We start from the raw sequence: 27,295 nt of genomic DNA, 5'->3' as shown, positions 1-27,295 counted from the left end.
GCCAGCAGCTCGCAAAGAGTTAACCCATTAGGCCACATCCTGGTGAGCTCATCCCGGCTGGAGCCTGCTGGCTCGGTTGCTGGGATTTGCAGTGCAGTGAATGTGGCTGGGGTGTCTTTCCCTGGCTGGGATGAAGGACTTGAGCAGAAACTCACCACTGGCTTCCTCCCTGTATGGACATCAAGCAAGTCCCAAGATCCCTATCTTCCCCTGGGATGCTTAAGGACAGTAAGTAAAAGAGGTGAGGTTCCCCAGTGGCCTTCCTGTCGTCTCCTAGGAAGTGAAGAACTGGGTTTAACTTTGCTCTGGGGTGTGCTGAGTCTTTGAACTGGAGTTGGAAGGCAAATCTGCCTTGGGGTGTGGGCGCGGTAAGGCCAGCTGCCAGCAGGCTGGCGGGTAGAGAGCACCGCTTCCTGGCCTGCTAAGAGTGGTGGAGGGGACAGTGGTCCACAAGGGGAGGTGTGTGGAGCGTCCACTGCTGTGCGCTGAGATGAAGGAGACTCACATACTGAGGGATGATTCATGCAGTGTACATAACCAGGCCTGCCACCCTCGTAAACCAGGGTAGACGGTGAGCAGGAACTCTGGTGACAGGAACAAAAGGGCCGACATGGGACACAAAGCCACCTGCTTTTAGTGCTCTCAGACTCGGCCTGTCCTCCCGGGCACTCACATCTGCTCTCAGCAGCTTCAAACCAATCTCTCTTCCCTGCAGGTGTGGTCAGTGCCCCAAGTAGGAGTCAGGAACACAAGGTGGAGGCCAGCAGCTGGGCAGTCTCCATCTCAGAAAGAGAAAACAGGCCAGGTGCATGAAAATATAGACACACACACACACTCAGGCAGGCAGACGCGGGCTGCAGGGCCCCGTCTCTGAGTAAAGCTAGTCATGACCACACTCACAGCTGTTTCTCCAGAGCTGGTCTTCTGCTCTGCTGCTCAGCGCTGCCCATGTGCTGGCCGTGTGTCCTGCAGAGGGAGGGGAGTGGTACCCTCCAGACTGACTAGGACCTTAGGGACAGTCCCGCACTGTGAGCTGCATGCTGACAGCGTGGCCTATTCCAGAGCTCTGGAGCCTTTACTTTAGCAGCCAAGGCGCGGGCCCTGCTCACCTTATTGGAGGAGTGAACATCACCAACTCATGTCCTGCTAAGGGGAGGGGAGGACAGTGCAGCTCAAGAAGGTAAAGACCCTCGGCACGGCCACTGATGAGCTGGAGCCGAGGGGCCCAGTGGGAGGAGAGGGGACCCTCTGCTTCTCACCCTCCAGGCTCCTCCTCTGGAGTGAGTGATGCCCTCCACCACCTCTGCCCCACAGCCTGCCCTTCCCTCCTCTCCCACCCCTCTGCCACCCGTCCTGCTTCGCCACTCTGAGGTTGTCTGTGCCATGTCCTCCGCCTGGCCATTCCCAGAATAGCCCAACTCCTAGCAGAACTCTTGGTGGAGGGGGCCAGGAGGAGAAACAAGAAGAACCTGATAACTCCAGCCTGTGTCCCCCAGCCTGTCCCTGTGTCTATTATGCTTGTGTGGCTTGTCACAGGACACCCAATCCAACTGGGATTTCTAATAAGCCAAGAATGCTGCTTTTGGTCTATGCACACTCCGTGCCATGCTGGAACATTCTCATACTTTAAAAAGCTTCTGTTGTTTATTTGAAACTCGAATTCAGCCAGACATCCTGTAATTATATTTGTTGAATCTGGCAACCCTGCCTAATACTGACCATGTTTCAGCACATTTAGAGAAGGATGGCCTCGGAGCAGGGCTAAGGACCCAGCTCTGAAGCACAGCGGAGCAACCAGAAAGGCCAGGAGAATGTCAGGGAAGGAAAACACAAAGGCAGGCTCCTTCCTTGGGAAGGTGTGAGCCACTGTGTAAAAAAGCCTGGGATTTGGGGTCCAGCAGCTATGGGCCTCAGTTTCCTGGTCTGAGATATGGGAGCAATACCAATAGTACTGCCCTTATGGCACCGTGCGGACTCAAAATGATGTTCCATGTAAAGAAGCAGCACATACCAGGGCACCTGGCTCTTCACTGGTGGTGGCTTCGTGGCTCCTCTGTCACAGGGCCCTCACTGCCCTGCTCAATCACTTCTCGCTCCTCCCGCTACCCACAGCCCCAGGCCCGACTTCCCTTCACTCAAAGAAGCTACCACTGCAGTTCTATTTGCTGTCTGCATCCCAGTTTGAGTTTCTTTTTTCCTCAATTTGGAAAGAAAATCCTAATTTCCTCCAAGGAGGAGTGGGTTGGACTTGAATCTGAACTCTGGAGCCAGACAAGCTCAAAATTCAAATCCCCATTATCTCTCTACTTACCTTTGGGGAAATTACTTACACTTCTCTGAGCCTCAGTTTCCTCATCTGAAAAATGGGACAACAGTCGTGCCTTCTTCAGAGACTGTCAGGAGGTTTCAGTGAGGCAGTGCAGACCTAGCAAGCACTCAGCTGGTTCCCAGCACACAGAGAAAGGTGGATAAGGAGGAGTTACTATTGTGTGACATTGCTTCTAATTTGAAAAGGCTGCAGCCTTGGGGTCCTAGGACACTGTAGGAACTCTGGCCCACAGAAGGTGACCAGTTTTGATGGGGTGAGCTGCGAACCAGAGGACAAGATGGAGCAGGGCTCAAAAGTGTGGCCCAATACCAGCCTGCCTGCATCTTGTGCCCGCTGCCCACCACCAGAGCTGCCCTTACTACCCCGCTCTAAGGTCAGAGGGGCTTGTTTACAACAGTCAGGTGGGCAGATGCCTGAACGGTGGCCCGCACTGCAGTGTGAGCCAGGTTCTAACCCTCTGCAGCCCCCACCGGAAACTGGAGAGGAAGAAAATTCTCAGTAACTGCTCTGCAGGCCACCTGCAAAGCCCTCTCTACATCTCCCCGACATTATTCCTGTATTTAATCAGGCCAACAACTGTCCACTGAGTCCTGAGCCTCAAGAGAAGTACTGGGTGGCTGCTTTGCAGAAGGCTGAGGGAAATCCAGCCCTGACCCTTGAAGAGCTCTGACAGGGAAGGCAGGATTTCCAGCATCCTAAGTTCAGACACATATCCGGTCATCTTCAGGGTGATTTATCTCACTTACCGTCACTATCCTATTAAATTGTCCCTTTGAGACACTCAAGAATCGACTGGAGGGGAAAATATCACCCCTAATTATTATTATCATTATCATTATCATTATTATTATTCACCAGCTTGCAGATCTTAGCACCAAACCATAGCTTGGGGTATAAATAGTGTAAATACATGAGAAAAAGTCTCAATTTTTCCACCTACATATTCTTCTTCGTTCTCCTTAAAACATGACTTCCTCTTCCACACGATCCCACACCCACGAATGGAAGGTACATTTCCATTCCCCTAGGAAATCCCCAGAGCTGCCAGTCTGCTCCTCCTCACCTTGACCTCCAATTCTGAGCTTTACCACTGTACTTGGTGCTTAGCTGGCTCAGGACACCATGTAAACAGTAACCTGCAACTACATAGTCTTTTAGACCTGATTTTTTTCTAGCGTATCTGTGAATTTCATCCATGCTGTTGTTTATATCAAAAACTAGTTCCCTTTTCCTGTTTAGTCAAAGTCCAGTGTGTGAATATACACCTATTTTTCCTTTCTTCAACTGGTGGATATTTGGATTCAATTTTTGGCTCATCTAAATAAAACTTCTGGGAATATCTTTACAATGCACTTTTATTCTTCTATATTGTGACATGTAACACATTGATAGCAGGAGCTGGTACACACACAGACCACATCCCGACCCTGTTTACTTCTCCTCCTCCTCCTCTCCCTCTCATCCCCGCTAACCCAGGCCCTTCCCCATCTCCACAGGCCATCTCCCTGGTTATTATTACTTACACGTCAGTTTGCTCTTTAAATTACTTATACTTTTGAATTTCTCACGTAAGAGAAACCTTGCCACGCTGAACCTTCTGTTTCTGATTTATCTTACTGAGCATTATGGTCCCAAAATACATCCATTTTCCTATAATTGCACCCTTCTGCACGCTGAGTAGCCCCCTGTTTTGTACACACAACATTCAGAAGTTGATGGACATATTGGGTCATTTCAATATTTAACTATTATGAGCCATGTTCTATGCATATTCTTAAGTCTTTGTGGACAAGTTTCCACTTCTGTTGGACAAGTAAATATTGAGGAGAAGAATTGCTCGACTCAAGGGTAGGTAGATGCTTAAATTTATAAGAAATTACCAACTTCGCCTGCTCACAGAGCTCTGGTTGGTCCATTCTCACCCAATCACATGGCACGATCTCGCCAATCACATGGCGCGTTGTGTGATTTTAAATGTTTTACTTTTCTGGTGAGTGTGTGGCAACATCCCCTTGTGAGTTTAATCTCCATCGCCCTGTTAAATATCAACATCCAGTAGTTTTCCATGGGCTTCTATTTCATTTTGTATCAGGTAATGCCCTATTTAAATATTTTGCCTATTATTTAATTAATCTTCTTGCATTCTTATTGGTCAGCTATAATGAAACATACATACTGTACAAATATTTTTTCCCAAGTCCAGAGCTTGCATTTTATTTCCTTCACAAAATCTTTTAATGAGAAGACATTTTCAATTTTGATAGCATCTGATTTATTGCTTGTCTCTGTCCTAAGAAATCATTGCCTGCCTCTGGGTTACAAAAATATTCTCCTGTTGTTTCCCCAAAAGCTTTATGGTTTTAGCTTTCACGTTCCAGTTAGGTTTATGACTCATCTCTGATTAATTTTTGTTGGCAGTGTGAAGTCATTTCATTTTTTTCCATATGAATATTGAGTTGTTCCAGTAGCATTAGCTGAAATGCCAGTCTTTTCCCTGTTGAATTCCTTTGATGCTTGAAGATCAATCATCTGCTATGTTTTTTTCCACCTTCCTCCCTTCCTCTGCCTTGCTTGGTGCCTCTAACCAGGCCATGAATAGACTCTTCCTTCAAAGCAGGATGCGGAGCCCAAGTTACACCACCAAGCCACATCATCACAGGATTCTGAGTACCTTGGGTGGGACCATAGACCTCTCAGATCCAGACCAAATCCAAGAGCTATGAATCTCCTCACTCAGATTCTGGGCTGAAGCAAATCCTGCTGCCAGCTTCCAGTGGGATTAGCATTTCTTGAGATTTCAGTGTAAGATTGAGGGAGACTTGGATGCCTTACAAATGAGTCTGAGAGAGCCTCAGTCCACCAGGGGACTGCCAGTATTTATTCCTGTATTTAATCAACACTTTCGGCCCTTCCTTACAGCCCTGACATCCCTGACCAATGCCAAAGCATGAGCACCTGACCGTGTGTTCTTTCAGGTCACGAATCCACCTCATTCTAAATGCTGCGCCCTTCAACCTGGCTCTTACTTTGAGGCTACAATATTAAGACTGCAAAACCCAGAGACTTTCAAAAGGTACCCTTCTTCATTACTTGTAAAACGTAGGACTTTCACCCTCTACTTGGAGGAAAGAAAATTTACTTATTCAAACGAGTCAGAGTCCTAGAGCAGGTGGAAAGCACCTGGTCCCACCAGCCACACCTCTCGGTTCTGTGTCTGGGAGGAGGCTTTTTGTTGCTTTGCATAGGAAAGACATTGAAAGTTGATGTGAAAGCCAATAACAACCCTCTTACCTTTCCAAAGAAAGGCCATCTATTTACATTTGAGTTTCAGAAAAACAATAAACATCTGTACAGTGTAAATGAACTAGACATTATTTGAGATAAACATATTTGGAGGAAGAAAAAAGTACCTGCATTTGTTGTTTATCTCAAGTTCAAAATTATCTCAGTTCCCTTATTTTATCTGGCAACACTGCCCCTATTCCATCTGTCCATAGACCCTAATTTTTTCCCCAAGGGTTTTGCACCTGGGCTCACAGCCTTTCGGTCACATCCTGCCGCCCCATCTCCCTGCTTAGTGGTCATCCAATCTGTGGACATCTTTCCCTTTCTAACAGAGGCCAGGCATCCTCCCCTCTCCCCTAACCCTCTCCAACAGCCTCCGAATTGTTCTTTCTGCCTTACCGTCCTGTCTTCTCTCCATTCTTTATCCCAAAGCTGCAGTCATGTTCCTACTATGAAAATGAGTCCACATCGCTCCCCTTACCCAACCCCTTTCCCTGGTCACTATTTACCCTGGCTCTTAAGACTTAGGTCAGGAGTTGATACGCATTTTTGTGTAAACCCCAGTCACGAGTATGTTAGGTTTTGCAAGCCACAGGATCTCTGTTGAACCTCCTGAAATTACAAGGCAAATGTAGCAATGGAGAGGACATAAATTTGTTATTTGTAACAGAAAATTTTTAATTTTAGTATTATCTCTTTTACAAAAAGATTTTTTGAGATAGGGTCTCAGATGTAGTACAGGCCAGTTTTGAATTTACTATGTAGCCCAGGCTGGCCTCAAATTGGAAGAGATTCTCCTGCCTCAGCCTCCAGAGGGCTGGGATTATAGACATGCACCACTGTGCACAATTCTTTCAAAAATATTATATTCAAAATATTTATTCAATATTATAATTCAATGTTATATTTTTATTTGAACATTTTAAGAAGAATGCCCATGACTTGTAGGTGGTCCAGAGGCAGAGAATGAACCACAGGTGCCTAACCTTGGATCTATATGCACTGGCTTCTGTCTCGATTTCCATTCTCATCCTTCAACACTTCCCCCCTCCTCACTCAGCACTCAGCACTCTAACCCACAGCAAAAACAGGCTCCTTATAGGACCCCGGACAAGCCACACTCTACACAGTGCTTCTGCGTAGAAGTCCCTCCCCACAATTCTTGCTAGCCCTTGCTCTGAGTAAGCCCTTCTTCAGGAGCTTTTCTGAGGATCTCCAAGGCTGGGTTTGTGCCTCCTTTGGTACCCGCACAGTGCTCCCAGCCCAGCTCTTTGCAACAGTCATCACTAATACAAAGGATGTCTGCTTTCTGCTTGATCTTTTCCTGCTGGTTTGAAAGCTCCAAATGTCTGCCACTGTGTCTCACTTTAGCCTGTCCAGTGTTCAGTTCCATGCTTGTCAATAGAAAGGCTTGAATAAGTACGTGCGGTGGTCAAAACAAAATAGAGGTCTTTAAATGTCCTCACACAAAAAATTATGTTAAAGGTGATGGGTACGCTGATTACCCTGATTTGATTCGGTATCCAGGGGGCATTGATTCTTGTAGACACTGCAGGGTGCAGAGCTGTGACTGTCACCTGGATCAAAGCATCAGGTTGGAAGCCATATGGCTTTTATCTGTCAATCAAAAATGTTTTTAATGCTTTCAGTTAAATAAGTTAGATAGAATAAGTAAGAAACAGACAAAGAAGTCACTGGGGGAAAAGTACGACCACCTTTGCTTCATCTGACCTTTTTTTCAGAAGTGTCCCCTTCTCAGCTTCTTAGCGCTAAAAGTGGCTGCAATTGACCTGACTTTGATGAGCAACAGCCATGTGGAGGCTGCAGACTAAAGATGCCTAGGGACCCACCTATTAGTGGAAAAGAAAGACTAGACAGGGTTTATAGTTTACACGAAAGCAGAGACTCACCCAGTCCGTGTTCAAAGTCCCCCAATTACCTCGTATACCTTTGTACCATTGCTTCGTGCCAGTCAGAACCCAAAGAAAGGGACTCTCTGCATTTAGCTGTAGCTTTTAATTTTCTTGGTTTAAGCATTTTGTGGGCATCAAAGGCGCACCCAGAAAGTGGTCACACCACGAGTGTACCACTCCACTAGTACACACCCATGAAACCAGTCACCAGGTTGGGAGTAAGAACGCTGGCAGCTCCCCAAGTCCCCTCCCATTCCCTGAACCCACCCAAGAAACCCCTATCCTGACCTTTCCTAGTATACACTGCTTTATATGTTTTGTGTGCAGACAGAATCACGAGGCATGTACTCTTCTTGTGTGTGGCTTATTGGTGAGATTCCCGAGTGGAGTTCACCCACTGTTGTGTTTAGCTCCAGACCAGTTGTTTTTCCTGGTGCTGGGCTATAACTTGCTCATCCCTGGTTGTATATCTAAATAAATCTTCACCCACCAAACCAGTTTCCTGGCACTCCAGCCTTGGCCTATGGTGATGGGAGGAGAGAACTATCAGCCCTTCTCAAACTGCTACCGCAAAGGCCAGTTGACATCCCAATCCTGGTTAATGCAGAGGAACCAGCTCCTGCAGCCTTCCACAGGCCCAGCCTCTCATGGGTTCTCAGTCCTTGTCCACCTCTGGAGACCTTAAAGGAAGCTGGGTGTGTGCATTTTTTACGGGCTGCCGTAAAACAATTACTACAAACTTAGTAACGCACAGTGTGGGACGCTTATTCTCAAACAGTTTTTACAGGCTGTAAGTGCAAAGCCAGGGTGGCAGCTGCACAGGTTCCCTCCTGGGGATTCTGAGGGAGAAGCCATTCTCGCCCCCTCCCAGCTTTGCTGGCAACCTTTGGCTTTGCACTGCTTCAGCCTCCGCCTTCCCTTCGTCCAGGCCTTTCCTCCATGTGCTGACTCCCGCTTTCCGTTCTGAGAGCAGCAGTCACAGGACCCACTCCAGCCCAGAGTGACCTCACCTCCAGATTCTTGTCATTTTAAGCAGATAATTCCAGGTGTGTCCTTTTGGAAATTTAATTTTATTCATTATTTTCCCCTTTTTATTAGTGTACATTTGCAGTGCATAATAAATACATCCATCACGGAGACGTGGTGCATATGCACATGACACCTGATCCTTTTTATCTCTCCTGTCCTTCCCCTGCTCCCTTTCTCCCATCCCAGGTCCCCTTCCCATCTCCACATAGATCCTGTTTCCTATCATCTATCTCTTGCCTTCAAGAACCTTGTCTTAATACTCTCTGCAGTGATCTCTAATCCCAATGAAGTCACGCTCTGGAGTGCTGGCTGGACACCTCTTAGGGAATGTAACTCAACATACTATGGTGGGTGAAGGGGCTCCTGAGAGGCACATGACCTAAATTAAATGTGAAAAAGTGACCTTGTCTTCCCCCCACACTGAGCCACAGCATCTGGGCTGAGTCCCCTGAGCACCTGCAAAGTGTCAGACTACCAGCCAGGGGTGCTGTGGGTTGGAACAAAACCCATCCTCTGCCCTAAGGCAGTTACTGACCAAGGGGAAAGGGAAGGCTCACAGGAGCAGTGGTTCTTCATTAGGGTGATTTTGCCTCCAGGTCACCTATGCAGACTTTGTTTTTGCAGCCATGGGTGGGGCACGTTTGGCTTCCAACAGATAGAAGCCATGGATGCTGCTGAACATGCTCTATGCAAACACCCTGCAAATCTACAGGCCCTTATGGCAATCAGTTATCCACTCCAAAATGTCAACAGTGCCTCTGGTGAAAAATCTTACCATACAGACATGTCTTATTGATGCTCTCAGAACCCGGGAGCCCATGGCCCCCACGGTGACCCTGCAGCCAGGTGACACTTCCTGTTTGAGACGCTGGAGTCCCCCTCATGCTCAGAGGGCCAGGGCTGCTAACAGAGCAAGCCTTTCCCACCTAGCCCCGCTGTCTTCTCAGGAACAACACAGAACTGCTCCTCCATAACGTCTACCTGAGTCTTCACTGCCATGTGCTAGACACAGCTGCCCAGGAGAGAGACCCTGCTGAAGATGACCTAGTTTCCCATTTGACACCAGGTTGTAACAAGCAACTCCAGGCTTCTGTGCACTCGGGGTGATCCTTTCCATACCATCCACGCCCACAGGGGAGACCACTTGTCATAAGACAACATAATTTATGCAAACGTAGCTCGGGCGAAAAAGAAGCTAGCATCCATGTGCCTGTGGTGACAGAAGCCTGTGGAAGCAAAGTGTTACCTGCCCTCTCTGTATTCTTGTGTTCGAATGTGAGTATCTAACTTCTGGAAACACTGGTCATCTATAACCTCTCATTTTAAACAGTCGGGTCATTTCGCTTTCAGGATGTGGGCTCAGGCCTGAGTGGCCAGGATGCAGTGGGGGAGGCTAAAAAGATTACCTCAGAGCTAGCATTGTAAGAAAAAAAAATTTAGTAAAAGAGAAGTACCTTGATTAAGAGGAAGGGGCAGGCTCCAGGTCATCAGGGGTTAGGGTTCACCAGCTCCTCACATCACCTCCTTTACCCTAATTTCTCTTGTGCTCTGGAGCTGGTAAGTTGGTTTCCAAAAATGCAACCTCACGATATTTGAATCTGACCCCAGTCCCCTCGATGGAGGTGGGGCGGGGATTCTTTCTGAATGTAGTCACTAGCCATCCTTCCTCAGTCAACTCAGCTCTGGAAAGAAATCTCTTGAATCTCACTCCCAAATGGGTGTATCTGTAAATGCTGCTCTGAGCCAGGAAGGGTGGGGGCGGCCTGGGATTATCACAAAGGAGGCGTCAGACTCCTGCGAGGCGGAACGTGGCTTGCACTAGTGGGGCAGGTCCTAAATGTGTCCTAAGTGACCAGTGCAAAGGGAAGGTGTGCACTCACTTACTCATTCAGGATACACACAGTCTCGTGGGTGTGAAGCATTGTGCTAGACGCTTGGTGACAGCTCAGATCTCAGTCACAGAAGTGACTTGGGGAAAACCTCTGGACAGCGACCAAACCTCCTGGGTCTTTCCTTCCTCCCAAACAAAGCCTGTCTCCAGAAATGTACCCAGCACAGCCATTCACATCTTATTACCTTGTATTCTTAGGCACACTTGAATCCGAATTTCTAGTTACCAGATAAAAAGCTTTAACCTAATGTTAAAAGACTTCAAAGCAGCACAGGTCTGATGGAAAAGTTTTGGGCAGACAAGTGGTTCCTCTAAGCAGCCAGGAACTGCCCCACACAGGCTACCGTCTATATCCACCAAGACAAGGTGACTGAGAGTTAGGTAGAGCTCTAGATGGGGACCTGGGGAGGCAGCGGCTGAGAAAGACTCCATCCCTTTCCAGGAATAAGAATACTGTATTAGTCTATTTCCCACTGCAGTAACTGGGGCATCACTGCCCTGTGCCTAGAAAGCCTTCGGAATCAAAGGCTGCACTAAGTAATATCCCTAACTGTCACATAGACTGGAGTTCCAAGCGCAAAAGAAAATTCCTTATCTAGTTAAAGAAGTTCTTCACTGCTTTGGGCCCCAGATTTCTATCCGTAAGATCAGGCTAAAGCTTAAGATACAGTTCTAATTGAAATATCATGGCTTTATAGAGTTTAATGCAGAGTCTGGCACATACACATGCATGTGTGCATACACAGGCACACTTATGTATAAAATATCACTCCTCCCATAGGGAAGTGGTATCATTTATGGAGAATTTGTCATAAGCTGGTCATTGATCCAATGCATTGCACACCTTAACTTCAGCTTTTTCAAAGCCCCTGTGAGAGAAATAGTATTATTAGTAGCTCACTTTATATATAAGAAATATAAGACAGATTGAGTAACTTCCTCAAGATCATATGGTTAGGGGCTGGGGTTTTAGCTCAGTGGCATTAAGTGCCTGCCTTGCAAGTGTGTGGTCATGAGTTTGATCCCTGGTACTGATAAAAAAAGAAAAAGACCAAAAAAAAAAAAAAAGATCATATGGTTAATGTAAAGATCTCAAGGTTCTTTGGTCAGTGACAGTTATTATTAGGTAATTGTATGCTAATAATTTTAATATTTGGTTTATATTTCACTGAAGGTGGGCAAGTGTTTCATTCCTTACTTTGTCTTTCTTGAATATTTTGGTTCATTCCAATTTCTTAAGTATAATTCCATGCCATTTGATTAGGTACAATTTTTCCTTATCTTCTGAATACTTCCCTGAATACTTGTTTTGATTTTCTTGACAGCCTTTGCAAATTCATCTTTTGGGTAATATGTACAGTGTTTTGACATTTATGTTTTAATGACACATAAGGGCTTCAAATTTCATAAGGCTAGAATTCATTTCATCTCAGGAAAAGCATCAGGCAGTAGATGGCCCCTGAGCTGGCGTCTGAAAACGAGGTGTCACTCAATAAACTGTAGCTGTAATTTGTTTTTAAATGGCATTATACTTCCTTGGTTTAAATATTAAAATTGGTTGATTAGAATGACATAATATTTATCTCTCATAAGAAAAAGCAAATATATCCGTTTGGATGGTGCGTTATTTATGTGGGATTTTATCTGGTTTTCTTTTAGCTTTAGCACAAAAGCCCTGCACGGGAGGCAGATGCTGAGTACCCAAAGTGGGTGTGAAGATTCCCTTTGGCCTCACCCTTGACTCTCTCGCCAGATCTTGGTGCCTGGTCCTAAACATTGGTGACCATGGAGGAGCTCCCCAAGGTCCTGGAAGTTGACGAGAAGTCCCCAGAATCCAAGGACCTGCTGCCCAGCCAGACTGCCAGCTCCCTGTGCATCAGCTCCCGAAGCGAGTCGGTCTGGACCACCATCCCCAAAAGTAACTGGGAGATCTACCGCAAGCCCATTGTCATCATGTCCGTGGGCAGCACCATCCTGCTTTTTGGGGTGGTCCTCACCTGTTTGGCCTATCTCCTACAGATAAGCAAAAAGACTGAGACAGTCCTCAAGATGATAGGGCCTGCTTTTCTGTCACTAGGGCTGATGACCCTGGTGTGCGGGCTGGTGTGGGTGCCCATCATCAAAAAGAAGCAGAAGCAGAGGCAGAAGTCGAATTTCTTTCAGAGCCTCAAGTTCTTCCTCCTCAACCGCTAATGCAGCTTGACCAGGAGAAGGAGATCTGATGACCAACACCCAGCAGCCCCACCCACTCCACGGGGTGCCACAAAACTAAATGCAGGCAAACTCCCATCTTGGCCAATGCAGCCTGGGAATGATGCTGACTGAATTTCGCTTGGTTTCTGTCGCATCAAGGGATCCCTTAATACTTTAGTTGCTCTCAACCTGTGCTCCTGTGTCAAATCACCATACATGGAACTGTCAGCCAAGTGCAGTGCATGCTGGGAAACTCCTTGAAGATGGACTGTGCTTCCAAGAACCTCGTGTTTATACATCTGTGTATATGAAATGGATTCCACAGTTACAACCTTCTGAAACCAAAACTAGCCAATGGAAGGTCTTTACAGAGGAGAAGAGAAGCTATGCTCTGACCCCAATAGGTTAAGCAGTCCTAGCTCCTTTAGCGAGTGAGACACTGATTTACATTTCAGGAGACCAGAGGATCACAAGTATCAAAATTTACAAGCATCAAATATTCCAAGGGACCATGGAGGAGCTCCCCAAGGTCCTGGAAGTTGATGAAAAGTCCCCGGAATCCAAATATTCCAATGGGAAAGCATTTTCCAAGAAGGCACATTTGGCTGGACGTGGCTTTGGGAGTCCTGCATCTGAGGAAGCTTCATTTCAGATCATGTGGTATTTATGGCAGAGACAACGGGGTAGACTGGGGATGGAAGTGTCATGCTTTCCCTTTGACCTACAAATTTCCCCATCTCACTGGCTGCTTTCACCTGGCAATTAGCGCAGGACAAATGCATGTTGTCCTAAATCCTCTTTCAGTCTCTCTCCTACCTCTGCTCCTGTTTCTAGAGCAATGAAGTGGAAACCTACAAAGAGATTCTGTGTAATTATTCTCCGCACCATTTCCGTCAGCACCCAAACTGGAAAGATTAAAACCCACATTCAGTGGTTTGTAAGTTTCTAATGAACAGATTCATTTTGTAAAATTCCAACTTCTGTTACAGCTGCCCTCACCCATCAAACAAACAAATGTTTATGAAGTGCCCTGCTCGTGGCCAGGTTCTGGGGTAAGAGAGGGCTAGATCCAGTCCCTTTTCTCATTATGCTTCCCAAAGTGAGAAACACAGCCAAAGTAAATGGCAACTGGGAAGTCCTGTGCTGAGTTATTGTGGTGGCTATGGGAAAAGAGAGGTCTAACTCAAACCTGAAAGAGGACAGAGTTACGAGGAGGTTGAGTCATTCAACTAAGTAGAAAAGGAAAGGTAAGAATTAGCAAAGAGAGGAAAGGAACTGTATCAGAGAGCAGGACCAGCCTTGCAAACACAGCAGCTCAGGGGAAGAGGGAACACGATAAAATGGGGAACCGCCATGACTTCTTCCCTGAACCCCAAGATGTTCTGCTGCTTCTGCTGTTGGTCTGCTTCCCACCTACTGCTCCAAGTCCTTACATGCAGTTGATCCTGGGGTACTCTGTGGACCTCATTGGAGACTGAAGTGGGGTCTCCTGAGGGCCCACCAAGCAGGGCACCCACAAGCTAAGTGCTCCCAAAATTTCCTCTAGCAATCAAGAGGCTGTTACGTGTAGGACCAGGAGAGCATCCCGAGACAGAGTTACCCAGGCTGCCCTAGACCAGGCCAGAGGTCCAGAGGAAAGAATCTGATGATGCGATGAGAGAGTAGAGCTGCTTGTGCTGAGCTGACTTTTACTTCTCGGCCTTTCCAGGCCTCTCTACTCACCCTGGCAACCTCTCTCTAGCAGGCTTCCAGGGATCCCCATTCCTCATAACAGCTCCGCATGCAGGGTCACAACCCAGCCTCATTTGCTGCACTGTGAAAAGTTCCTTAGAGACAAATACCTGTGTGGGGGGAAAACCCATTGCTTTCCTAAACCAGAGCCTGGGGTGCCCACAGCCTCTCAGGCCCACCTAGGATGACCATGTCCATCACTGAGAGACAGATCAATGTGGCCAGGTACGCTAGCCTCCCAGTTCCCTGCAGATGGGCAGATGTGGATCCATGTTAGGGGTGCTGCGTCACTAGTTGGAGCTGTGGTGACTCAAGCAACAGGGCTCGTGGGTCATCTCCCTCTCTCCTGAGATGAGCACAGATTGCAGATCGCCCTTTAAACAATGTGCTTGCAGCTTCTTTGGGGGGAGGGGACACAGGATGGGCTCCCAGCTAGCTTGTCTGAACACGCCCTGTACCTCCTCTCATCCATGTGAAAGCCATAGTCCGGGTACAGGTGTGGATGGAGGACCTATGCAGATGTTACCATCAGCTGTGTCTTAATAGGAAGAAATCTGGGGCAACCACAACTCTAGAAGACATCCAGGGGTTTTGGAATCCTCTTGCAGTCTCCAGAAGTACCTGCCCCCATTCCCTCTTCCTCAAGTTAGGTTCTAAGCAGAGAACAAGCAGGAAACACTCACAAGGACAGATGCCCAAGAACCACTCCCATGGGACCCCTTGCAAGAGTCAGGGCAATGGAGTATGCTGGCATCACCCCGAGACAAAACACGGCAGAGAAGTTTGCCAGAGTTGGTTGCCCCATGAAAGCCTGGGAAGTGGCCTAACCTACAAGTGCCTCCACATTGGCCATCACAGTTCTGCAATAAAGCGTCCTCTGCAGTGACTCTGACAGTCTCCATGGATCGGAGGACAGGACCAGAATTCCCATCTTCAGTGCCCTGAGTTGTATTGTCTGTCTTACTCCCCATTGCTATTCTGTCTTGGAAAATTTAATCTCAACTGAAGCCTAAATGAATCAATGTTGTGTTCTATTAAACAGTGTCTGCTGTGTTTTCTTCTGTTCCAACAGGGATTGCACTCAATCTCCTCTAAAATACCCCACCATGTTGCCATATTTCTCCCAGGGTGCTGCCTGTATGCTTCCTGCAGATAAGTTTCTGACTCTTTCCATCCCTACAAGCCCAGTACTGGGATCAAACCAGTGACACAGAAAAAGAACCTTGCAAAAGTGAATCAGAGGTCTATGCAAGCTGGGCATCTGCTCCAGGGTCAGTTTGTTGATGTCCCAGGTCCACCTGGAGAGAAGCACCCAATGCAAACCTAAATGAAGAAGCCCCCAAAGGGTCCTACCTTTGTCCCTCAGCCCCAAGCCTGGAGCTGGTGCTCTGAGCACCTGCAGGGATTCCAGGATCCTTCTGGAATTTTCCTCCTACACAGAATGACACACAGCCTCTGTCTATCAGCCAGGCAGAACCTGGCACTGTGTTGGCTGCCCAAGTCTCCAGGATAGGACAGCTGGGTGTGTGGGACTGTGCTTGCTTCCCCCCTGGCCTGTAGGTGCCAGTGGAGGGACCCAGGCCACCTACCAGGATAGGTCTCCTGTGCCAGACATCAGCACTGGAGACGCAGTCACGCAGGTATGAGCTCTCACCTCAGCCATCAGACTGGTCCCTGGAGGAGACAGACAAAGAAACCATCTTGTGTGACAGGTCTGATCCAGACAGAGGGAAGCAGGAATACTCAGAGGATGGCACCAAGCCATTCTGTCCCCAACCTGCCTTTCTGGTCATCTGGAGTAGAAGCTGGGCTTTCACACCAGGGCTGGGGTACAAGAAAAGGGGACAGACTGTGGTTAGAGGTTAGTGCCAGCCTGGGGAAGACAACGTCCCTCGGATTACTGTCATTTTCCTATTTCTTAGTCAGGATCTTCATGCTTTCTCTGCAATCTGTTGATTATAGTCTTCACCTGTCCTGGAGAGGTGCTGAGTTGGAGGTGTATACGGGGGAGCTGTCAGTGACTCTCCTATACTGTCCTGAGATCTGGACATCAAAGAAACAGCAATGCCTTTTCCGGAAATGTTGGTCTCAAGGAAAATTCATCCCCAGATCTCATATCTTCCTTGTTCTAAACAGATCTATGCCTTTTTTTTTTTTCAAACAATGGATCCCATTCTTTTCTGTGTGATAGTGGCCCCCAAACCCATTCCCAAGCAGCTAAATGCCTATTGGTCACTGCATCAACTTCCTAATGTGTTTGTAAAAATATCAACATGCATTTAATAGCTTTAAGGCACATACATTTATCATCTTACCCATCCGGAGGTTAGAAATCCAAAGTGAATCTCAGAAGACTAAGCCCAAGGAGTAGTCAGGGTGACATTATTTCCAAGGGACCCAGGAGGGAAACCTAGCCCTTGCTTTTTCTAGCCAGCAGAAGCTGCCTGCATTCCTTGGTTGGTGGCTTCCTTCTCCCTCGAACCAGCAATCTAGCCAGTCTAGCCTCTTCTATCATCCTCTTCTCTGACTATCTTGACTCTTACTTACCTATAAAGATCATTTCACTGGGCTTGTGGGGGGCTCATATAAAGAGCTTGGATGGGGTTCCACGGATAATGCAGGATAAACTCCCAATCCCAAGACCCTTGTGTGAGTTTTTTAGGGCTGCTGAAGCAATACATCACAGACTGGGTGGCTTAAACAGGAGAAATTTCTTATCTCCCAGTTTTGGAGGCTGGAAGTCCAAGATGAAAGGGCCAGCAAGTTTGCTTTCTCCTGAGGTCTCTCTCTCTTTGGCTTGCAGATGCCACCTCCTCCATGTTCATATGGTCCTTCCTCTGTGAGGTCTGTGTCCTAACTTTATCTTTCCAGAGGAGCACCAGTCAGGTTGGAACAGAGCCCAACTTTGTGACCTCCTCTGGACTTAATTGCCATGTTAAAAAGCATACCTTCAAATACAGCCACATGCTGAGTTGCTGGGGGTTAGGACTTCAACACCTGAATTTAGCAGAGGTTCAATTGCACCTCTGAGTCACATCTGCAAAGTTTCTTTTGCCAAGTAAACTATTCACAAGTATTTGAATGTGAAGTAATATCTGTTTTTGGTTGTTTTGCTTTGTTTTTCTCTTTTTGAGACAGGGCCTTACTACACAATTCAGGGTGGCCTCGAACTCACTTTGTAGCCCGGGCTGACCTCAAAGTCAGTGATCCTCCTGCCTCAGCCTCCCAAGTGCTGGGATCACAGGCATGTGGCACCATGCACAGTCAAGAGATATCTATTTTTGAGCAACAACGAAAGGCAACATTTTGGCAACTGGTTGCAAATTCATATCTGTAACATTATTATAATTATTAGAGCTCTTAAGAGGCAGAGTCATTCACATATGTACATTTTCATTTAGAAGTTTGCTCAGAATCCACGTAAATACAAACCTCACAAAATTCAACCTCAACTTAGATCACTCTGGAACAGATCCATCCTCTTCTAGTGTTCATTCACTGGAAAGAGGGAAGCAAAAGACCCATTGAAGGTGCTGGGTAAAGGATGCCTCCTGGGTCTTGGCTTAGTAACCAGCCCAAGGATCAGCAGCAGGTGCAAGGCAAAATCAAGACTAGCACAGGGGTTTTCTGTTTATAAGAAATGAGGCCAGTTCCTGGAAAAGCCAGTGTGTGAGAAAAGAAACTGCCCTGACTGCGTGCAGGGAGGGTGTGGCTGCCCCCAAGGCCAGACAGGTTGCTGGAGGAGAAGGCAGACACACCCACTTAGTCCACAGGAGGAAAGGCCACAGCCAGAGAATGATGCCCCATGTGGGAAAGGCCTGGGGTGCACCTTTCCCCTACAGTCCATGAAGACAACAGTCTACTCCTTCACTTCACAGTTAACTACTGAGCACCTCCTCGGTGCTGCTCTGGATGTTGGGAAGAAGGACAGAAAGAAAACAGACAAAAAGCCCTCCATTCTAGAACATTCTCCTTGGGACGGCAGGGAGAATGTTCTAGAATAAAGGACGTCCTCCATTGAATAAAGTGGTGATGGAGGGGGGTATAATAGTAGATATTATGAAGTCAGGAAACAGGCTGAGAAGAAAAAGTGGGAGTTAGTGGTCCTTGACAGTGTGGCCATGGGAATGTTCTCTGGGGAGGGGACATTTGCTTTGAGAGGAGGAGATAGTCCAGTGAAAGTCTGGGGCAGAACATTCTAGCAAAGAAGTGAAATGGAAGAGCAGAAGACACTTGTGGGAGGTAAAGATAGTGTCTACTTTAGTCTGAATTTTAAATGTATCTCCAGAGGCCCGGGGGATCCTCAGGATAGCACTATTAGGAAATGCTATTAAGAAGCACAGCCTAGGGAAGGGAGGTAGGTCACTGGGGGCAGGCATTTGAAAAGGTGGAGGGCACCCAGTCCTGTCTCTCTCTGCTTCCCAGCCATCATAAGGTACGCAGCTCACACTGCAGTGGGCTCACCACCGTGGTGTGCCACCTGACCACAAAAAAGAGCTAATCCTCCCCGGACTGAAACTTCTGGACTTGTGAACTAGAATAAATCTTTTCTCTTTATAACCTGATTGTTTCTGGCATTGTCACGGTAGCAGACAGCTGGCCAACCAATGCTGTCTCCTCTTTTCTATCTCCTTTCTCCCCTTCCAACTACAGCTGCCATTCCAACCCTGGCCTGAAGGGCTATTTGTTGGGCACCATGCTGTCAGACCTGTAGCCAGTTGAATGATGCCTGTCATTCAGGTCCCCCGTCACACTTTCTTTGGTTCGTATGTCTGACTTTAAAAAAAAAAAATCCCTATGGTGACTTTAAAATAAATTTGGTAAATCAAAATTCTGAAACGTTTTAATCATGCAAGATGAATGCATGCGTGGAGTAGATCTGATGGAAGGTAAATCTGGAGGCACCATTAGCACCCAGCTCTGCAAACCAGAAAACTGGTACTCATCAGTGAACCCTTCCCTCATTCCTCGATCCAATTTGTCACTGTGCTGTGCTGATTTCACCCTCTGGCGATCTCTCAAATGGATGCACAAACTTCTAATCCCTTTTTCCCAACCCTCCTCCAGCCGGGTCCACTGAACATCCTCATTGGATGCCACACTATCTTCGCCCATCCCCTTCCTCTGTTCTCTACACAGCAGCCAGTGGCTTTCTGTAAAAATATGGACTGCTCCACTTCTGCTTAGTACTGTAATGCTCTCGAGCTTAATGTGTGTCTTTGACTGCTCTTCCTGCATCCAGCCTCACCTCTGCCTCCTCCCCTTCCCAGCCTCTCCTGTGCACCCTTTGCATCTCTGCGCAAAGATCAGGTCCTCAGGGATACATTGCTCTGTCCTCTTTCTCACGTTCTCATAAAATCATGGTCCTTTACCTCTGGCCACAGATCTCGGTTATATGGATGCAGTAATTTACACGATTGATTAGTGGGCTTCCCCACTCTCCTTCAAGCTCCCTGAAGCCCGGCATCATATTGTTCTTGCTTGCTGTATATATGGCTCAAAACTCTCAATGGTTTGGTTTGGCTTTGCCATGGAAAGAAAAAGAGATCATGCAGAAGGACTGTACTTGGAATTTTGTATTTGGATGCTTTCCCAGGCTAGTGGAGGCACGGGTCTCTCGAGAGATCCAGGTAGTAGCTATGAGTCTAAGCTGACACCCTCGCTATGGTGCCCAGCCATGAATTCAAAGCTGAGCACCAGTAGAAATAATCAACAAAACTAAATAGGAGTGGGGGTGCCCTAGAGGTAGAGCAGGCAGCAGAGGACCTAGAGAATACTGCAAGGTATTGTGTGGGAGCATTTTGCCTTGAAGGAGTTGTTGGGAATCACTTTCTCAGAAACAGTAGAAAAAGAAGAAAGAAAAACACAGAAGGTCTTTGCATGGAGTTGAAGGGATTCAGCAAAACAACCTAATCTTTCCAGTGTGCTAGGAGTATTCTAGGAGTTACAAAGCAAATATTCATTCAATAAACACCAGGTCTCCAAGGAGAAGACAGAGCCATTCCCTAACTAAAAGGGCAGCCGAGGAAGAAGACAGAAGCAAATTACTTCAATCACTGTAGCAAGTGCTGTTATAAAAGTACCTGTAGGGCCAGGGATTTAGCTCAGTGGCATAAGCGCCTGCCTGGTGAGCGTACAGTCATGAGTTCGATCCCTGGTACCGCAAAAAATAAAATAAAATAAAAAATAAAAGTAACTGTAAAATTAAACAGAAATCTACTTTTCGTTCTAGGATAAATATTGGAATAACTATTGTCAAAATTCAGAAAACAAGTTCCGGTGGGGATGTAAAGTTTTGAACTCTCCCACACTGCTGGGAGAAAAGTACCATGGTACAGCCACCTCGGAAAACAGAGATTGGCAATCCCATTTCTGGAATTGAACAGAACAAGACAGGGACTCATGCAGACATTTATATACCCATTTTACAACAGCATTGTTCACGGAAGTCAAAATCTGGAATCAATCCAAGTGTCTATCAACAGGCAAATGGATCAACAAGATGTGATCTATACGTGTAATGGAATATTGTTCAATTTGTCAAAGGTAAGACATTTTGCCCTTGGTGGTGACAGGTGGCTGTAATCCCAGAACTCTAGGAGGCTGAGGTAGGAGGGTTCTTAGGAGGGTTGCAAGTTCAAGCCCAGCCTGGAAAACTTTCAGATTTAGCAAGATGTGTTTTCAAGAAATAAAAAAAAAAAAAACTGGGAGTGTACCTCAGCGTGAAGGTCCAGGGTTCAGTTTTAACTACTGGGGAAAAAGAAACAAATTTTACACGTGGTTCAACAAGATGAACTTTGATGACAGCATACCGAGTGAAATAAGCCAGTCACACGGGGACACATGCTGTGTGATTTCACTTTCATGTGACATCTACGGAAGTCCAAAAGTATAATAATGCTCCAGGAGCTGCAGAGAGGGAGAATGGGAAATTAGTGTTTAACAGGTATATAGTTTTAGCGAGGGAGACAAAGTGTTCTCGAGACGGATGGCTGTACGGGTGCACAAGAAGGCCACTAATGCACACACAGGAAAATGATTCAGAGGGTAAATTTTTGTTTACATGTTTTACCACGAGTAAAACAAACCATTTTAATTAAAATTATTTTAGGGGCTGGGGATTTAGCTCAGCGGCATAAGCGCCTGCCTTGCAAGCAGGCAGTCGTGAGTTTGATCCCTGGTACTGATAAAAATGAAAAAGACCAAAAAAAATTATTTTAATTAAATGAGAATAAGAGAGGGCTTAACTAGCCAAGGATGTCAAGGAAAGAAAGGACACAAAGACCAGGAGCAGAGGAGGAAGGAGGAGTGGTGTTGGCATCTAACGCCCACCAGCCAATAGGACCAGGACCTCGGTCATCTGTCGCTGGGAGCCTGGGTGACCCTCAGCAAACCTTTACACTGCTCTCAGCTCTGAGCAAGGTTATGGGAGGATGAGGAGATGCTGACCAGGGATGGATGCTCTTTGTACATTCAAGCGTGACCCAAATGCTTGGAAATGTGATTCTCTGTGAAATAGGGAGCAAAATCATCAGCTGGAGGTGATGGTGCTGGGCAAGAGGGAGGCGGCCATGCACAGTGCTTTTGATGTCGAAATGATAGCCATGAAGTTTTAGATCCATCTAGTGGGGAATAAAATGAGAAGACCAAGGGCTAAGAGGTAGCTGAGAAGCAGAGAGAGCCCCCCAAGCAGACAGAAGCCCAGGCACACGCTTTGGAGAATGATCTTAAACTTTCCTAGTAGCCTAACAGGAAGAATTAAGAGCACTGAAAATTTCTAGGGTCCCCTAAGATAAAAGTGACTATACTATCTCACATTTTCCCCAGGCTAAGTCTGGAATAAATGAAAATTGATTGGAGCCATTGATCAGAGTAAATGTGTTTCCAAATTCTGGCACCATAACCCTGGGGATGAGAGAAGGGAAAGATTTCAGCTGGCCCACAGGCTCACATAAAATGTCTAGCCATTTCAATTTTTATTGTCTTTCTTATGAATTCGAGGTCCATACCTCTTATTAGTATTACTGGACAGGAAGGGGCCTGGATGGATCTAAAAGGTACTTTTATTCCACAGCTACTCCAAGCACATTTTAGTCAAACCACAGCTGTAGCAGATGCCTCACGGCTACTCCAGGAAATATGTGTTGCATCTGCAGCAAGCTTCAGCTATGGGCCTGTTCCTAATGGCCCTGCCCTGCAGCCCCCATGGGTAATTCTGCCCTCTGTAGCCCTCCTCATTCAGATCCGGGAGGTGTCTCTCCCCTGTCCATGAACACCCTACACAAGCAACCTCCTGCAAGCCATTTGGTATCAGTTGGCACACTGTTCCCTCTTACGTAGCAGCCCTTCAGCCTAAGTTCTCATGAAGCCTCTCCTGGATGGTGTATGCCTTTTTGTGATCTCTGTCTCAAGCTCGTGCCTACTGAGCTACTAACATCATGGGTCACGTGGGTCATCATGGGTCATCGTGGATGACCATGTCCAGAGTGGCTAGCACTGAGCTGGTTAATGATGAAGACAGCCAGCAGCCAGAAAGCAACAGACTACAAGTCATTGCCAGGAACCAACATATCTGTGGTCCAAAGAGATTCCAAGACCTGTCAGGAGCTGCTCGCCCCCAGGGGCAGAGAAAACCTCTAACACTTAAAAAGATGACAGCTAGTAGCCACAGGCATTCAAAGTCCAGGGCTGCTGGCACTGAAAGAGTTAATCAGTGGGTCACAGTGGTAACTTCAGCCTTCTAGGTAATTCATGCATGAAGATGGAGCATCTGAGCCCAACCTGGGAAGTTTAGTGACTTATGGAGACTCTCTCTCAAAAGTTCTAAAAGGGGTTGTGGACTAGGGATGTAGCTCAGTGATCCTAAGGACGTAGCCCAGGATTACTCCCCAGTATCAGAGAGAGAGAGACAGACAGACAGACAGAGAGAGACAGAGAGAGACAGAATTGTATTCTACCAATCCATAATTTCTAGGAGTTGAGAAACAATCTTCAGCTGATTGGTAACATCTTGATGTCCTGTACGGCCACTCACTTCTGTACATGGCCCTGAAAAAGCAGATGGACAGTGATACAGGTCATCAGGCAGGCTGAGGAACCAGCCTGTGGTCTCATTTCCTTCTTGCTGTAGATTACAGAGGAGAAAAGTTAAGGGACCTGAGAATGACAAAGATATCCACGTTGGTAGAGGAAAGGAGTTTGAATCGGGGTCTGAACCAGGCTTCTGTGAGACTGAAGGTTTTGTATCCATCCCAGGGTGGAGACAGCTTGGTAGGTCCTCAAGGACCTGGCGGGTGTAGCATAGGGCGATTGGTGCCAGGGAGCTGCACCCAAGCAAAGCTGTGGTTGGTCAAGCAGGGGAAGCAACTGTTCAGGAGAATCGGGGGCGTTCTTTCTAATTTGGGGTTTTCCTTCTAGAAGCATATGGTCTAAGGAGTGTAAGATATTACTGATTTTTGTCTGCACAGGTTCGTGAATTACAGCTGTTTTTTTGGTTTTTTTTTTTGTTTGTTTGTTTGGTTTTTTTTGACATTGAGGAGACTAAGGCACGGAGGGGCTAAGTGACTTGCCAGGGCTCATACACCCAGTGAGTGGTACAGCCAGGCACCCTGCTAAGCTCTGCATTTTAAAAGGGAAGGAGCCCAGGGAGCAAGACCTGTGGCCAGCCCTGCCCAGCATGTGAGTCCCCTCACCCCGAGGGTGACTGGACCATGGCTACTGGTGAAGTCAGGTCTGAGATTGCTGACCCTGGGTCAGCTGAGCGTGGCACTGGCCCGTCCCTCCCTTCCCCACCCTAGCCTGCCCTTCAGGGTCCAGATCCTAGAGAGGCTGTCATCCTGTGACATCATGGGGAGATGACAGATGATGGTGACTTTACCAAAACAGGGATAAGGTCTCTACTGGAAAGAACACACAGAGCTGTGAGGTAGCCAGGGAAGGACAGACCTCTGTGAGCCGGGGTGGCCACAGTCCCCACAGCCCAGAGGAGCACAGAGACAAAGGGGCCCTAAGGAAGCAAACCTGGGTGACAGGCCAGAGACCGAGCACCCAGCTATGCCCTATGCACTGTGCTGCCAGCTCAGAAAAGAACTCTCAGTGTGGCCTGTCATGGGCTGTTGTTCATATCTTTCTGTTTTTATATTTTTCTCAATGTGTCCACCACCCTCTGAAATACATCATTCACGCATTACTTAAATATTAATTGTCTTCCATATAGAATGTGGTGTCGGGTTCTATATTTGATCTTGTTCTCCACTGCCTGATATATAGTAGGTGCTCATTAATATGTAGTTTAAACTCTACCACAGATCAAGCTTTTCCATGTCTGGGGGCCCTTGGGCCTGGGCATGAACGCCCCAGCTTGGCGGTGGGGGGCACAGCCCACCAGAGCCCAGGTAGGAGGAGCCTTACCTTCTCAGCCTCTTCCAGAGCTGCAGAGGCGGTCAGTGAGCTCTCAGAGTCCTGGGCCTGATACATTCTTCCCATTACCTCGTAGTAGGGTCACATTTAATGAGGTGCTGTTGGTGCACGGATGGGTGTTACTGAAAGGCTGGCTTGAGATTCTAAATGTTCCATTTATAAAACAGCAAAAAGTCGAAGTATGCACAAAAGAGGACAGATATTTTAGCCACTTAGTGGGGTATCATCTGAGTTTTATAGAATTCCTAATACTCATGTTCTAACCCCCATGACCTCAGAAGGTGAACATATTCAAGAAGTCCTTGTAAATGCATTTGGTTAAGAGGCGGTCATACTGGGAAAGGGCACGCTCCTCCTTCAGTATGACCTGTATACTTCTGAGAAAGGGAAAATTTGGCAGACAGAGAGCACCAAGGAAGGATCACAGAGGGCCACAGAGGCCTCCTGCAGTCAAGGAGAACCAAAAATTGCCAGTCAACTCCCAAAAATTAAGAAAGACTGAACAGCTTCTCTCTCAAAGCCAACATCCCCTCCTCAGACTCAGCCTCCAGAACCAGGAGAATATGTGTCTGTGGTCCACCCTTCCTTAAACAATATAGTATAACAATATAACAACTAGAAATTATGTTGAATTGAATATTTTAAGCACTGTAACTGACAGAGGATTTTAAGCACAGTAGAATATTCATAGGTTATATGCAAATACTATACTACTTGTAATGCTCTTGATTATCTGTGGGTCTGGTGTGTGTGAGAGGAGGTGTGTCTTGAAACAAATCAATTTCTTGTGAATATGGAGGGACTACTATATGCTAAAACTCCTGAGGAGATTCAGAACCTAACCAAGTTTTCCTTGGGATGCTCCGCCTCTATGTTGATTTGAGGCCATCTGCAGTGGAGGTAGACCGGAGATGCTTTCTTATGACCAGCTTCTCTTTGACCCAGCGTGTCAGGTAAGAGGACACTGACCATGACCCTAGTTGACCAGGACTAAGGGATTTCCCAGCATATGAAAATTTAGTTCTAAAATTTTTGTCCATCTTAGACTAAATACACCTTCGACTACACACACACACACACACACACACACACACACACGAGCGTGCTCACAGAGCAAGCACACAGGATTCTGAAAGGGACCTATATGCATCCAGGTTGGGACATATCTGACCTTTACAGTCACATTCAAGGTGCCTGGTCTGACCTGTGGAGAGACCAGCGCTGTTGTTCAACTGTTCTTCCTAACAAACTCTTTTCTAGTTGAAGCTAGGACTATAGATTAGAGCACTCAGGGCTTCTCCAACAGCGCGAGATATTCCTGTATAGGGGCCTGACCTCTTCTGAGGATGCTGGGCAAGGCCGCAGATCCTGGACAGGAGTCAGCTTCAGTCTCAGCACTTTCTACTTTGAGATGTTTCAGATTGACTACCTGACAAATTTCATGGTGTTTCAGATTCTAAAACCTCTGGTTATGCATGTCATCTCTCCTTTTCACCCTTCCCAATACCTTCTCTGAAATTTTCTCTCTCATCTTGGCTCTATTGTACACAGAGGAAATTAATTTGTTTTTTACCCTTTGGGAAAGGTGAAAAAGAATGTAGAAAATGTTACCTTCATTTATCTAGAGAAACAGAAGGCCAGGGAGGCTTGGCATCTTGTCACAGGTCCTGCCTGGCTCAGGACCAGAAGGGCGATCAGCTGTGTGGCACAGCCAAGGAGTCGAGAATTATCACCACATGCTCCTCCATGATGCTCGCTCCACACACCCTGTGAGTGGCCCCAGTGGTGGGTCCCCCATCTTTTACACAACTTCTCCAGAGTGCATGCAGTCTCTGGAAGAGCAGGTGAGAGTAACTCATTACAAGAGAAAAAGCAAATCTCAAATCCGTCAGTAGAGAACACAGAATCAACAGACCACATTACATCTCTTCCCTTTTCTCTGGAAGTTGCCTCTTGATCCACACTGAATCCAGTGTAATAGAAAACACAGTTGCCATCTGTCTGTCCACTTAAACTTTCCGATTTTGTCTTTATCTTTGTCTGCATCTATTATCTGTCTGTCCATCACTATAGGATGCTCTGCTTTTTCTGTCTTCAAAGGGAAGAATCTTCAGGACAAGCACATTTTCTCTTGCTAATATCAGTCAATTCTTAGAGCATCATGTCAAGATCTATTTCTGTGCACAAATGTTTGTCTGTGTCCCTTACATAAAACCTCTTTTACATACCAGAAAGTCAGAAAAGAAGGGACAAAGGGAACAACCCAATTTACCTCGTTAGATGATGCTGCCGAGGCTCAGAAAGGGACATTCAGCTCTCTGGCTCCCGCATCACAGAAGATGATGTGGACTGGACCCATCTCCAGGGCCACAGGACCCCTGAATTTGTCCAACCCATCCAAGGGTTGATTCCTCTGCCACGTAGCTAGGCTGGTTCTAAAGAGGACCTGCCCAGTCATCAGTGACGTTGGATTGTTTTGGTTGAGTTCATTCCTGAGCCATGAAA

At 46.8% G+C, this 27,295-nt stretch overlaps 1 protein-coding gene and 2 long non-coding RNA genes across 5 annotated transcripts in view; 1 reads left to right on the top strand and 2 right to left on the bottom strand.

Annotated features, from left to right (window-relative positions):
- Positions 1-2,523, bottom strand: part of LOC134474454 (uncharacterized) — a 31,791-nt gene extending 29,268 nt beyond the window's left edge. Inside the window, exon 1 of the long non-coding RNA XR_010045344.1 lies at positions 2,331-2,523. This is a non-coding gene — a long non-coding RNA (uncharacterized LOC134474454). The remainder of the gene's footprint in view (positions 1-2,330) is intronic.
- Positions 78-15,410, top strand: Pirt (phosphoinositide interacting regulator of transient receptor potential channels). Of its 3 annotated transcripts, none has more exons than XM_013148684.3 (2): positions 78-228; positions 12,107-15,410. In XM_013148684.3, exon 2 carries the CDS (start codon positions 12,233-12,235, stop codon positions 12,638-12,640), a length of 408 nt encoding a protein of 135 aa, XP_013004138.1. In that variant the 5' UTR covers positions 78-228; positions 12,107-12,232; the 3' UTR covers positions 12,641-15,410. The 3 variants fall into 3 exon arrangements, with proteins under 3 accessions (XP_013004138.1, XP_013004137.1, XP_023419300.1); XM_013148683.3 differs by having other exon boundaries at positions 88-241; XM_023563532.2 differs by lacking the exon at positions 78-228 and adding an exon at positions 6,229-9,831.
- On the bottom strand, positions 11,141-27,244 carry LOC134474452 (uncharacterized). The gene is made up of 5 exons (XR_010045341.1): positions 27,063-27,244; positions 26,402-26,622; positions 24,782-24,888; positions 15,961-16,045; positions 11,141-11,316 (listed from the first exon to the last, which is right to left on the bottom strand). It is a non-coding gene; the product is annotated as an uncharacterized LOC134474452 (long non-coding RNA).
- Positions 27,245-27,295: the final 51 nt, after the last annotated feature.

The sequence above is a fragment of the Cavia porcellus genome, unplaced genomic scaffold (assembly GCF_034190915.1).
Source record: "Cavia porcellus strain 051 isolate PalLab524CR breed Dunkin Hartley unplaced genomic scaffold, mCavPor4.1 scaffold_32, whole genome shotgun sequence".
In the NCBI taxonomy this organism is placed as follows: domain Eukaryota; kingdom Metazoa; phylum Chordata; class Mammalia; order Rodentia; family Caviidae; genus Cavia; species Cavia porcellus.
Note: the sequence above shows the minus strand (reverse complement) of the source record. Positions and strands in the feature narration are given on the sequence as shown.